Consider the following 13,746-nt stretch of genomic DNA (forward strand, 5'->3'; position numbering starts at 1 on the left):
TTAGACAGAACGGATTAGAGTCCATTTATCAATATGCCATTTTTTGTGACTCAAAAAAGCCACTTTCCCCCCCATGCATTAAATGCCCAGCCTTGTTAGAAGATGTGAAATGGAAGAAACCCTGACAGCAAGTACTGCAGGGCAGTCCTGTGTCCTTGAACTACACTTACATCCTAGGAGACCATAGTCAGTTTTAAGTAGGGACCTCTACTTACAAGGATTCCCATTTTGATTCTGTACTTTTTTATTCCATTTTATTCCGATACTTTATGTTTAGAAAAACTGATTAGTAGAGAAAGATTACAAAAAATAAGAACTCATGTACTTGATGAATGATTTTATACTTGTGAAAATTTTTGTGTAATTAGAGAAGTGTATTTCCATCATTAGAGTTATCAAGTTCTGTGAAACCTTAGTCAAGACAAAGAACATGGTGGACATATTCTAAATGTAGTACATAGGTATATTAGTTACAAATTATGTTTTCTTGAAAACTATAGATTTACTCATGAACTTCAGAGTCAAGTGTAAAAGGAGCACAATTTAAAAAAGATCTTTCAAAAATGGAAAAATGCATTGTGTTCCCAGTGCCGCTCAAGATATTTCTGCGTGTGCCTTTGGTTTGAACCTTATGAATGCAAAGGAGGTTTGAGGATGATAGTAACTACTGAAAATAGGAAATTTACATTGTTTTTTAATTTTATGATGAAATTAATATATGTCCATTGTTTAAAAAAATTTGGTCAACGTGGAAAGATATAAAGAAGAGACTGAAAATTTTACCTCCAAATATTACAGTTAACCTTTTGTGTTAGACTTTTCCTGTCTTTGTTTTTTAGCCTGTGTGCATGTGTATGTGTTTGTGCACATATTTAAATAATAGGATCATATTATTAATGCTTCTTTTTGTAAACTGTGAATTTGACGTACTAGGATATTTCTTTGGATATTAAACATTATGTTTCAAGATTTTCACTAATATAAACAATCTCTTGAACATATTTCTATTCCTAGTCTTTGTATACTGGTTAGCTATTTATTTATTTATTTTACCAGAATTTAATAGAATTTATTAGGAATTTCAGAAAAACAAAGCTTCATGACTGTAGCTAATACATAATCTGGATAACAAAATATCCTGTTTTTATTTTTAAATATAATGAATTTATTTCCAACAGCATGTTCATTTGAAAACAGTGAAGCATTTCCATTCACTAAAAATGTATTTGTCAATAAAATACATAATGAACTTGTAGCATAAATGTAAACTAGTCAATTTATTTCCATTACCCATGTTATAATTTGCCTTTATTTTATGGTTATAGTATTTTAAGTATACTGATTATTTATATTTGTTGTGCATGAAGTAGAATTTTTTGATCTCAGAAAAGCAAGTAAAAAAATTTGATTCACAGTAGCTCATTATTTTCTAGAGAAATTCTACATACTCATTTTTCTAATAAAAGTATGTATGAGAGGACTTTTACCCTATTTCTTTCTAACCCGTTTATTTACAAGTTAAATTTCATTACATGTAGTTACAGATGAGTTACTGTAATACAGTTATTCATTATTGTTCATAGTTCTGTGGGATGACTCTTTTATATAGCTAAATGGAAATACATTGATTTTTATTTAATTTCAGAATGACATTCTGCCTCTCTCAAACTCAGTGCCTGAAGATGTGGGAAAAGCTGACCAATTAAAAGATGAAGGTGAGGATTTCATAGAGAAATTACTTATTTAGTAAAACTTTCTGAAACTCTGGAGAAAATGACTCTGTCAGTTGATAAGATTCTGGTTTATACTGCCAAGACTGGATTGTCATAAGACCACATGGTATTTGTGGAACAGAGATAAATGTGATAGGGAAGAAGCCTAGAAACATAGAATGGCTTGTGAGCAATGTAGTTATGCTTTGCTTCAAGAGAAGCAGATCTGTTGTGAGTAAAACTTGGAAAACAAGTAACTTAAGGGGTGATTACTTATAACTGAATTTGCTATGTGTACTCTAGGATCCCAAATTATTTTTATGCTTAAAGAGATGAAAATAATTTTCAGTATTATTTTAACTCTTGTATATTTAGTGTTTTTGAGTTCTTTGAAATTTGTTAATGCATGTATATGGCACTTAAGTATTAGCTAGCACATTTAATTACTATATTACTACATCTTCTAATAGTGGCTCTTGAAGCATTCTTGGTTCTAATAAATAAGTCACTGTTGAGGATCTGTGTTCAATTTTTCTATCATGTCATTTATGTTAAGCTACAGAGGAGAGTCAGGTCAGGCATACAAGATTTGTACTAAGAAACTGGGGAGCAATTTTGATACTAGCAGTGAATGAGAGCCAAGAAGTTCCCTGTCCTATAGGCAGAGAGTTATTAGGGAATATGCCACGTTCCGAAGCTATACAAAATTGGTTCAGAACCATTTTTTTGGACTTTTCCCTACACTGAAGGAGGTAGTTTTTCTTTACACTGAAGAAGGTAGTTTAGTTATTAAAAAAAAAAAATAGTTGGTGTCTAAAGTGGTAGATATGGAAGAGAGAATGCTTTTCCTATTCCTCAGGCCTTAACCTCTCTATTAAATTTATAAATACATACCTATATCACTGTTTTTAATGGCCACATAGTATTCCATGGTACCATAAGACCATGATTTACTTACCTAGATAGATAATTTTGTAATCCTAAATAACATTGTCTTAATATCTTTGTCTGCATTTTTACTATTATGTGATTATTGTTGTAGGATTGCATCAAAGTTCTGTATTTCCAACAAATACACTGCTTTTGATTTTCAATTTCTTATTTCCTCTAAGAAATACTACTACAGTGACTTAAAATTTTAGAATGATGGCTTTCATAAATTACATGCAACAACCAGGCGCACCTGGATGGCTCAATCAGTTAAGCCTTTGGCTCAGGTCATGATCCTGAGGTCCTGAGATTGAGCCCCACATCGGGTTCCCTGCCCAGTGTGGAGACTGCTTGTCCCTCTCCCACTGCAGGCCCCCCTGCCCCCACTTGTGCTCTCTCTTTCTCAAATAAATAAATAAAATCTTAAAAAAAAATTAAGCAAGAACCAGATCCTTGTTGTCATTTGAATCAAGAGTACTCTCCAAAGAATTTGAATTTAAGCTATCCAGGTAGAAATGCATTTTCCATATATTTAGTTTCTAATTGAAACAATTTAACCTGATTTTTTTTTTCTTGCTCAGAGTTTTGTAGTGTGTGAAATCACTGAGGGTAATATTGAATAAATGGCAAATTGAAATTTTATTTTTGTCCCTCATGTTTACTCCCTCTGCAGGAGATTGCATTCCCCACACAGTTTGCTATGATATAGTGAATGTTGGTAAGATGAGGATTAGGAGGATATGCAGAGAGTCATTTACTGTTCCAGAATGGGTAACTGAACTACTCTTGCTTTCGCCTTTAACCAAAAGCTTTTATTCTTTGTTTTCCCTAAGACATGTCACATCTAAGACATGCTACACACAAAGTTAAAACAATTGTTATTTTATTTTATTTTATTTTATTTTAGAGAGTGTGCACTGGGGGGAGGGAGGAGAAGGGAGAGGAGAAGGGCAGAGGCAGAGGGAGGGGGAGAGAGAGAATCGCAAGCAGACTCCACACCCAGTGCAGAGCCCCACAAGGCCATTGTAGATTGTCAAGCATAAGGCTATTCCAGACTGTGTGTTACACTTATCTGTGTTAATCAAGGCTTCTAACAAACTAGTACCTTCCTGAAATGTTGCTTTCAAATATTTTTGTGTGTTTTATTTCTGAAGAGCAGCAGTAAGATCAGACAAAACCAAGATGGTTTCATTTCTGTCATTCCCTGACACATCACAAAAGTCTAGGCATATCTTACAGGTTGTCTTGATCAGTAAAGCAGACAATTTTATAGGAGAGTACCACGTAAGCATAAAGTGCTATACAATGTTCAGTTATATTTATCTTTACAAATTTCTTCTTCTGTGTCCTGAAGGTTTGTAGGTTAGATATTTTGTGACTTTAAGCTTATTGTTAATGTATATAAATATATATATACATATAGCATGCAGACATTTGATGTGATGGTTTACAGGAAAAGACATACAATAGATTTTAATAATGATGATGATGATGATAACAATACCACCCTATTAGCGAACGATCTGTCACAACTGCTAACTCAGGAAAGGAGCAGGTGAGCCCTGGTGCTGCTGGGACCAGCTGCTCTGTCTCTGGGAACCCCAAGGGGACTGGACAATCAGAAGCACAGCTCCTGGCTGGGTTTGCCAACACTGTCACGAACAAACTCAGATACACTCTTGCAGGAGTAGCCAATAACTCAAGAGAGGAGGGTTTGGAAAAGAGAAAGGAGAAATTTATTTCAGGTACTGGCAGCTGGGGGAGGTGGCAGCTCAAGCCTTAACAACCCACCTATCTGCCCACAAGGTGGACACCTAGAGTTTTACAGGGAGAGGTTAGGGGAGTACGTGCCAGAGAGCAGGCAGGGAGTGCATGATCACGGCTGCGGATCGGTATGTTTTCAGCACATGATCGTGGGCAGGGAAGGGGACCTGTGGTGTGTGGTCTTCTAGGCATTCCCTTACTATCAGTGCTTTTCTTGCCTGGCGGTGGGAATGTTCTGGTCATTGCACAACACCTTCATCGTTGCCTTAAGAAAGTGTGGTAAGAAATAAGCACAATGGATTTTATTTCGAACATGAGTTAAGTGGTCATGTCTATTTCTGGTTTTAACTTTTGGGGTCTGTAATGGACCCAGAGGACTCCCTAAGAACCCAAGATGAAAAGGCCCAAGAGCAAAAAGAAAATCCACGTAACCCAGAAAATTCCTCTTGCACAGGAGAAACAAACCTATTTAAGTACCTAGGCTCATGTAGTTAATATTATCTTGCTCTGTCATAAAAACTATGTAATCCTCTTAGCTTCCTTAGAGGTTTTATAGTTGTTACTTTTGGGGGGTGGGGATCTAAATTAATTTTTAAAAAAATTTTAAAAAACAGCTTTATTGAGAGGCGCCTTGGTGGCTCAGTCAGTTGAGCATCTGATTCTGTTTCAGCTCAGATCATGATCTCGGGGTCTTGGGATCAAGCCCCGCCTTAGACTCCGCACTCAGGGGGGGAGTCTGCTTGAGATTCTCTCTCCGTCTGTCTCTGTCCCTCCTCCTATTCGCTCTTTCTCTATCTAAAATCAATCAATCAATCAATCTAAAAAAGCCCCAGCTTTATTGAGCTATAATTTGCATACCATGCAATTTACTCCTTTAAAGTGTACAAATTCATTGGTTTTGTAGTATATTCATGGAGTTGTGCAACCATTACCACAATTATAGAACATTTTTATCACCCCAAAAAGAAACCACGTAGCTATTAGTGGTCACTTTTTTTTTTTTTTAAAGAGAGAGAGAGTGCATGTGTGCCTGTGCAAGCGTGGGTGGGGACAGAGGGAGAGGGAGAGGGAGAGAGAGAATCCTAAGCAGTCTCCGCGCTCAGTGCAGAGCCCCACGTGGGGCTCAGTCCCACCACCCTGAGATAATGACCTGAGTGGAGATCAAGAGTCGGATGTCTAGCCAACTGAACTACCCCGGTGCCTCTAGTGGTCACTCTTTATATTCATTTCTGAATCTTAATTTGCAGTAACTTTTTGCATGATTTTATTTGTTTATTTATTTATTTATGATGGGGAGAAAGGTGTGGAGGGGCAGAGAGAGAATTTTAGGCGTGTTAGCCTGATGCAGGGGATTGATCTCAATCTGAGATCATGATCTGAGCTGAAATCAAGAGTCAGACTTTAACAGACTGAGCCTCCCAGTTGCTCCACTTTTGGATGATTTTAGATGCTTTTGTCTATCTGCATTTCCTTTAATCTTCCTGCTCTTGTTCCTCATAAAGTTATACCCTCCTCTTCCTATTAAGTAGCTAATGATCTATTAAAAGACCAAGCTAATAGAGAGCTTCTGGTTTAGAGAAAGTTGGAAGGAAAAATACAGGTTTTTGTGATTTAATCCTTCCTCTTAAGCAATGTTTTAAAATTTAGATTTTGAACAGTGGTTCTTCAGTGAGCAGGACACTTTTTTCCATTTCATGGAATACAGAAGATAGCCATAGGAAATCCTTTAATTTGCTGGCCAGTTGTTACGCTAGCTAAATTATTGCCAGATGTATCTGTAGATGCCCTTCTTGATGATTAGTACCCTGTGGGCTAGCCCTGGTATCTGAAATTCTGTCTTTCTAGAAATTAATGTCCAACAATCCCCTTTTAAAAATCTATCTCTGGAAGGAGTAGCACATAAAAATATTATCTGCCAATAACATATTAACATGATTAATTTTACCAGCTTCCCCACACAACTGAGTTCTGAGGGCTTGACTGTTCAGCAGGTGTATGTTTTGACAGGGAAGGAGTGGAAGAGGGGGTCCAGATTGAGATGATGGCTGAGAAGGGTGTTGCATCTCGAATGGGGTGGGCAGCTCTAAAAAGAACGGAGAGAGATGAAGACAAGGAAGGTGAGAAGAGATTCAATTTTGCCACCAGATATTCATAATTGTTGCATTTACTCACTTATTGAAGCCTGGATTTTATAAGGTATGCAAACATTAATTATTTTAAGACTTTGCATTGTTAAAATCATTCAAACACACTGACGGCTAAGGAGTATCAACTGTATAGTACAGTATAACATTTATCTCTAGTGCCACTGAAAAATCATATTGATGGGGCGCGGGATTCGCTCAATTTAGAACATGTGGCTCTTGATCTCGGGTTCGTGAGTTCAAGTCCCACATTGTGGGTAGTGTTTACTTAAAAAAAAAATTGGGGCGCCTGTGTGGCTCAGTTGGTTAAGCGTCTGCCTTTGGCTCAGGTCATGATCCCAGGGTCCTGGGATCGAGCCGCACATCTGGCTCCCTGCTCAGCGGGAAGCCTGCTTCTCCCTCTCCCTCTGCCTGCCACTCTGCCTACTTGTGCTCTCTCTATCTCTGTCAAATAAATAAATAAAATCTTTAAAAAAATAAAATTAAAAAATTAAGAAAAATCATCTTGCTGACCTTCATATTATTGTAGTTTCTGTGATTCAGATTTATCTTTTGGACTTTATATTTTTTGTGTATATTGTATTTACTGTGCATATTGATTATTTCAGGCAATAACCACATGAAAGAAGAGAATTTTGCTGCTGCTGTGGATTGTTACACACAGGCAATAGAACTGGATCCAAATAATGCGGTTTATTATTGCAACAGGTAAGCTAGCACTATTGTGGAGGGTTTACAGTTCTTAAACTGTAATTTGTATTAATAGCTCTGAAGGAGAACTGTAAAATTCATTTTGAAAATTTTGAAAGTTCAGAAAAGTATAAAGAAGGAAAAATAAAACCTCATAAAATTACCGCTCAGAGCTAATCACTGTTTTCGGCATATTTTGTTTAATGTGAGTATAATCAATTTCAGATTCATTGTTATTCAGTAGGCATGTCATAAACACATCCTTACTTTGTTGAAACTCTTTCTAAACATTATTTAAATGGATACAAATTAGTCTGTTCCTTCCTCATTTTTTCATACTTCCAGTACCTATCATTGTGGCTGGCAAGAAGCACTCGTTATTTTTTAATAAATGGATAAATGTACCTTAATTTATTTTATCTTACTGTTATTTTCTTTGCACCTTAATTTACATAACTGCTGACTTACTGGCCAGCTTTGAGGCTGTTCATTTTTTTTCAGTATGATGGAGCTGCAGTGAACAACCTTGTTTCTCAAATTATTTTCTGAAATTTAGATTTTCTGGACTTTGGATTTTATCCTTGGACCTGCTTTCATTTGGTTTAACAGTGTAAACAGTTAAAATATTGTTGATGCTAATTGCAAATTTGTTCAAATTTCTTTGAAAAATTTTGAGACTTGATTTCCTTCCTGAGGAGTGTATGAGTGTATCTGTTTTTGCCATATCCTTTTCAGCACTAAGTACCTGCATTATCATTTATTATTGTTAGTTTAATATTATTTTATTTTAATAGTAATTGTTCTAATTTATATTTAATTACTGGTAGGGTTGGACATTTTTTAGATGTTGGGCATTTGTGGGTTTTCTTCTTTAAATTCTCTATTTGTACCTGTGTCAGGCTTTAGCCTGTTTGACCTCATAGTTCTTTTTTTCCTATTCTGCCTTTTTTAACAGAGGGTCTGACCCTACTGGGTTGCATTTCCCAGGCTCCTCCTGGGTTGTGTCTGGGTTCAGCCATAGAAGGTGCTGGCAGGAGATTGGAGGGCAGAGGAGGAGAGAAGTCGGGATATTTCTTCCCCTCTTTTTACAACAGGTTGTTTATCCAGCAGGGGCTGCTTCCCATCCTTGTTTCCAGCCCCCAGCCAGCACACCTGCTGTGATCCCAGCTTTTGCCAGGTGATGTTGGGTTTTGGACTCTGCACTTCGTCCTCTGTCTTAGGGATAATAATGGCTTCCTATTGTTCCTCATCTCTGGATTGCTGCACAACAATGCCTATCGGCATCTCAGCTCTTCTATTAACTATATAATGAATTCCCTGAACTAAATTAATCTGTTTTAAATATTAAAGTTCCAATAGTACTTCTGCAATGATGGAAATGTTCTTGTATCTTCAATGTTCGATACAGTAGCCACTAGCTAGAGTGGCTATTGACCACTTGAAATGTGGCTAGTGCAATTGAGGAAGTAAATTTTTAGTGTTTAATCGATTGAAGATGAATTTAAATTAATTTGAATTGCAATAGGCTACTGTCCTGTATAGCGTAGCTGAATATTAGATATAATCCATTTGTCCTAATTGCACAGCTTACTCTTTGCCTTTTAATATTTTTATATGTAAAAGTTTTAAGTATTGATGTAGACAAGTTTGTTTTTCCTTTCTTTTGAATATTCTTCCGATGTTTTTCATCTTCAATCTCTCCCCATTTGCAGACTTGACAAATAACTTTTATTTTTTCTTCACATTTAAATTTTATCATCGTGAGTGTGTTTTGGTGAATAGAATCTATTTTAACCAACCTGGAACTCTTTGGGACAGAAATGTATAAAAATTACCTTTTATTATATAGTAAGTTCTTAGATTTGGGAGAGATCTTTAAGTTATTTTGGTCTCATCTTTCACTGAGTTATCCTTATCCCGTTTAGGGTATTCATACCCTTGTGAGGTCGTTCCTTCTTCCCCGCCTTTTTTTTGTGGTCCTATCTGTCGGAAAAGTCTTCCTTGTGTTGGCACTGAATTTGTTTTCCCAAAACCCTTGTAGCCAGTCCCAGTTGGCAGTTTTTATTTTTATTCTTAAGGGCAATTACAGAATAATTATGATCCTTCTTTTTTATAATAGTACCTTACATTTTGAAGTTTGTTACCCTGTTCACTTGAGTTCTTTTCTCCACATTATATGTTCACAGCTTCTTCAGTTATACCTCAAATAATGCAGTTTATGTTCTGCACTTTTGCTCTAAACTTGTTCCAGTTTACCTGTATGTGTAGTTCCCAGGAATTTACACAGTATTTCTGGAATTGGTCTGACCCCAATAGTCTTGTAGTAGGCCTCTCATTTAACCTACTGCTAGATAACATAATTACATATTAGCATTTTACAGCATTATTTATTAAATTCATATTTTGCTTTTGGTTTATTAAAGTGTCTCTGTTTCACACATTCTCTTTATTTTGTCATTCAGTCATATTTTCATCTGACAGATTCTTGCCAAAAACCTGCTGTGTACCAGTGCTCTCACTGGAGGTGTAGTTGGTTTTCTGTACTCAAATGCAGGATCTTGTATTTGATCCCTATAGAATTTTATCTTGTTACAGTCTCTTATGTGTTTGACCCTTAATCTTTTTGGATAATTTGTAAAGTAACATATTTGCTTTTGGTCCTAGTTTCATGTCATCCACAACCTTAAGAATGCCATATATTATATTATGTCAGTTACGAAGTCAACTAAGAGAGCAATCACAGGGAAGTGGTTAAGAGCAGGGGTTCTGACCCAGACTCTTTGAATTCCAATTTCTGGCTCTGACACTTACTAAGTATTGACATTGAGCAAATTACCTAGCATATGCATGCCTTAGTTTCCCCATTAGTAAAATGTGGATAATAGTATTTACCCCATAGGACTTTCGCAGAGATTAAATAGTTAATACATATGAAGTGCTAAGAGGCGGTCTAGTAAAGAGTGTTGTACACAACAATTTTATTGTATTTGATATTTGTTACAATTATATATTATATTGTTAACTAAATATTATTTATTGTATCATTAATTCTGTTATAATATATTTAATATTATCATTATTATTTATGCAATCTGGGTTTTTTTGCTTTGATCAGAATATAGAGAGAGATCCAAATTTATTGAGGTCCAAATATGTCATCAGTTGTCTTTCTCTGATTTACCAGTCTGGTAGTAAGCCTGTTAAAAGGAAATGATGTTAGTCAGACAGGAGTTGTTCTGAATTAATCTAGTGTCATTTATCTTCTTTTTTGGCGGGGGGAAGGGCCTCTTACATTTTTATGAAAAATTTTGAACTTGAAAGAAGTTTACAATAAATATTCTTATATCCATCCACACCAAGATTTTGCCTTTAATATTTTAGTATATTTGCTATGTCACATGTTTATTCATCTATTTGTACCCCTCTGTTCATTAGTCTGTCTTATTTTTGATGCACTTCAAGGTAAATTGCAGCCATCAGTACACTGTCCCCCTAAATACTTTATCATGCATGTCATAAATAGAGTTCAATATTTTGCATTTTTTTCTTTTGAGGTAAAATTTATAGGTCATAACATACACAAATCTTAACTGCACTTGGCCTGAGTTTTGACAAATGCATACACTTGTATAACTCAAAACCGCCTATCAAACTACTGAAAATTCTACGTGCCCCTTCAGAGTCAGTTGCCTAAAACACCAGAGGTTGCAACCACTGTTTTGCTTTATTTCCTTACTATAGATTAGATTTGTTTCTTTGAGAGTTCCACATAAAAGGAATCATACCATATGTACTTTTTTGTGTGAGACTCTTTTTGCTTAGGTTAATGGTTTTGAGATTCACCATGTTGTTTCTTGTCTCAGTGGTTCTTGCTTTTAATTGCTCAGTCGTACTTACTGTTTGTGTGTACCACAGTTTGCTGAGCCGTTTTCCTATTTATGGTCACCTGGGCGCTTTTGGTTTTTTGTTTGTTTTGCATTTTGTCCAGAAATTATAGTTGTTATTTGTGGAAGAGTTGGATCCATAAGGAAGTTAGTTGTCCATACTAGAAATCTACATTTCCTTTACCAAAAAATCCCTTTATTAATGTGTCCTAATAATCTAGCCCAGAAAAAAAATCCAAGTAATTTGTGGAAAATGAATTCTGCAAGCTGTGTGTTTTATTCTCTGTCCTCAGATGGCTGTGTATGTTTTAATTTAGCATATGAAATATTTGAAACAAAAACATTTAATAATGTCACTAAATGTTATGACCAGATATAGATGTTATCAGAAAATTGCTTGTAAAGACCACAGTAAGCCGTACACTTTTAACTATGAATATGATAAATTGGAGCCTAAATAAATCATTTATTTCAGATGAGATTAGGGTTCATGAATGGTCTTACGTGTACTAGTACTGGATTGAAAGGGATTCTGGGCAATACCTGTGCTTGCTTTCCATTTAGCTGTCTTTAAGCTGAAATCAATAATCATGCTTATCTTTTTCATTTAAATAGTATCTTTTTTTCCTGAGGAGTTCAGTAATAGAGCAAGCCATTTCGTATTAAATAATTAGAAAACTTTATTTGTATATTTAATACAAATATTGAAAAAAGTTAAAAAAATGTTTTTAGACCCCAGTAGTTGTAAATATCTCAATAGCCTATAGTCTTGCCAACTACCCCTTGCATTTTTATTAGCCAGCTGGCTGCCAAGAATTGGAAGCCTGAAATAGCAGATCTAAATATTCCTTTTGATATTCATTTTCACAGTTTTATTCCTAATCAAAATATTGTTCATATATTAAACTTGCTAGCATGAACTGTAGTTTTCTTTTTATAGAAGTGACTTTCTTATATGTTAGAAAATAATCAGTTGGCACATTTCTTAATCATAAGCCTTTCTTTTCTAGTATTTATCTTCTGTTTTAGCTTTTAGGATCCTAAGGATGCTTTAGGCTCAGCTTAGGTACCAGGAAAACCTGAGTCCTTCCTTGCAAACCTATTATTTATTTTTGCTTTTTTTTCTCTACTCACTGACCATGATATATAACATTTATGTCAGTTTATCATATGTTGTGCCTTATTTTATTTGCACACTTATTTTATTTCTTCAGGTGAAGGGCAGAGATTGGATCTTGTATCTTTTTGTATCTCTTATAGTACCTAGCACTGTTCCTCACAGGACTTCAGCCAGTTTTTGTTGGATGTCTGGAGGACTACAGAAGAATTATAAGAAATTTCCAGTGATGTTGAAGCGACGACACTCACTTTAACACTTGTAGACATAAAACAACAAATGATTGAGTATAGATCTAAAACATTTACAAGTAGTTTATAATATGAAATGATATTTTATATTAAGCTAGCTAAATTTCTGTGTCTTCTATCCCTAAACAGTACTCATATTTCTTTTGTACAACCTCATTGCTGAGTACGTTACTTTACCCATAACTGTCTTATGTTTCTGGGATGGATGGATGGTTGAATGACTGAGACAATAAATGGAATTATTTGGTGTACAAGAGAGAGACAGAGCATGATTGAGAGAATTTATCCAGAGGCCTCTCAGGTGATGGGGAATTGGAGATGGAGCTAGATTTGATGGACAGGTAGAACTTAGGTGGAGGATAGGGGTAAGGGAAGGCATTTAAGTTGGAGAATCTAGTTTAAAAGGCACAATTAGGAATGCTAGTGGCAGCGTGAGCTCTGAGGAAGATTGGAACAGAGACCGCGCTGTTTTTCACTTTGTTTTCCTTCACCTCCATAAGCAGCATGTAGTCATTAGGCTCATGTGGATTTGAACTTGGTTCATTAAATTTGGAGTTGAATCCCAGGTCAGCCACGTACTAGCTCTGTGGTCTTGGGCAGCCGCTTAACCTTTTTGAGCTTCAGTTTCCTCGCTTGTAAGATAGAGATATACTAACCCTGTGAGGAGTGATAATTATATAAATTACCTGGCATAGTTCTAGGCTTTCAATATTTGTTTCTTTTAAAAACAGTGTAATTCCTAGTTGTAGAAATAAGTTTTTGCTGTAACTTATTTATGCATGACCTACGGTATGGGAGATTAAGTTACCTGTGATTTTTCTTTCTGCCTCGTTTTCTATAAAAATAGAACACAGGTTATATTCATGCTCTTGCTCTAACAGGGTAAAGTAGGCGAAGGTGTCCAAAAACATGGTGACTCTGGCTGTATTGTTCTGTTGGAATTTCATTAGTTATGCCCTGATAACCAGACAGCAGGGGCAGAGAGAGCAGGCACATTGATATTCAGTTCAGACACTGGCATGTTTGGCTTCATCTCACAGAAGATTTGAATATAGCCCAAATTCTCTTCCCTTTCCTGGCCTTAGATGTTCAGGTGCTTGTCCTCTTTTGAAAGATCCTAGCTTGCAGTTTGTGATCTAGAGCTAAAACTATCGGGCACCTGGGTGGCTCAGTCAGTTAAGTGTCTGCCTTCAGCTCAGGTCATGATCCTGGGATCGAGTCCCACATCGGGCTCCCTGCTCAGCGGGGAGCCTG

The 13,746-nt window shown here is 36.0% G+C and overlaps 1 protein-coding gene across 4 annotated transcripts in view; it reads left to right on the forward strand.

Annotated features, from left to right (window-relative positions):
• SGTB (small glutamine rich tetratricopeptide repeat co-chaperone beta) overlaps nucleotides 1-13,746 on the forward strand; it is a 44,376-nt gene that overhangs the window by 13,788 nt on the left and 16,842 nt on the right. For 3 of the 4 annotated variants that reach the window (XM_036117468.2, XM_036117467.2, XM_078067277.1), the window contains exons 4-6: nucleotides 1,646-1,715; nucleotides 6,398-6,523; nucleotides 7,159-7,258. In XM_036117468.2, coding sequence (XP_035973361.1) covers nucleotides 1,646-1,715; nucleotides 6,398-6,523; nucleotides 7,159-7,258 — 296 coding nt within the window. The remainder of the gene's footprint in view (nucleotides 1-1,645; nucleotides 1,716-6,397; nucleotides 6,524-7,158; nucleotides 7,259-13,746) is intronic. The other variant, XM_036117469.2, reaches the window with a different exon arrangement.

Source organism: Halichoerus grypus, chromosome 2, assembly GCF_964656455.1.
Source record: "Halichoerus grypus chromosome 2, mHalGry1.hap1.1, whole genome shotgun sequence".
Classification (NCBI taxonomy): Eukaryota; Metazoa; Chordata; class Mammalia; order Carnivora; family Phocidae; genus Halichoerus; species Halichoerus grypus.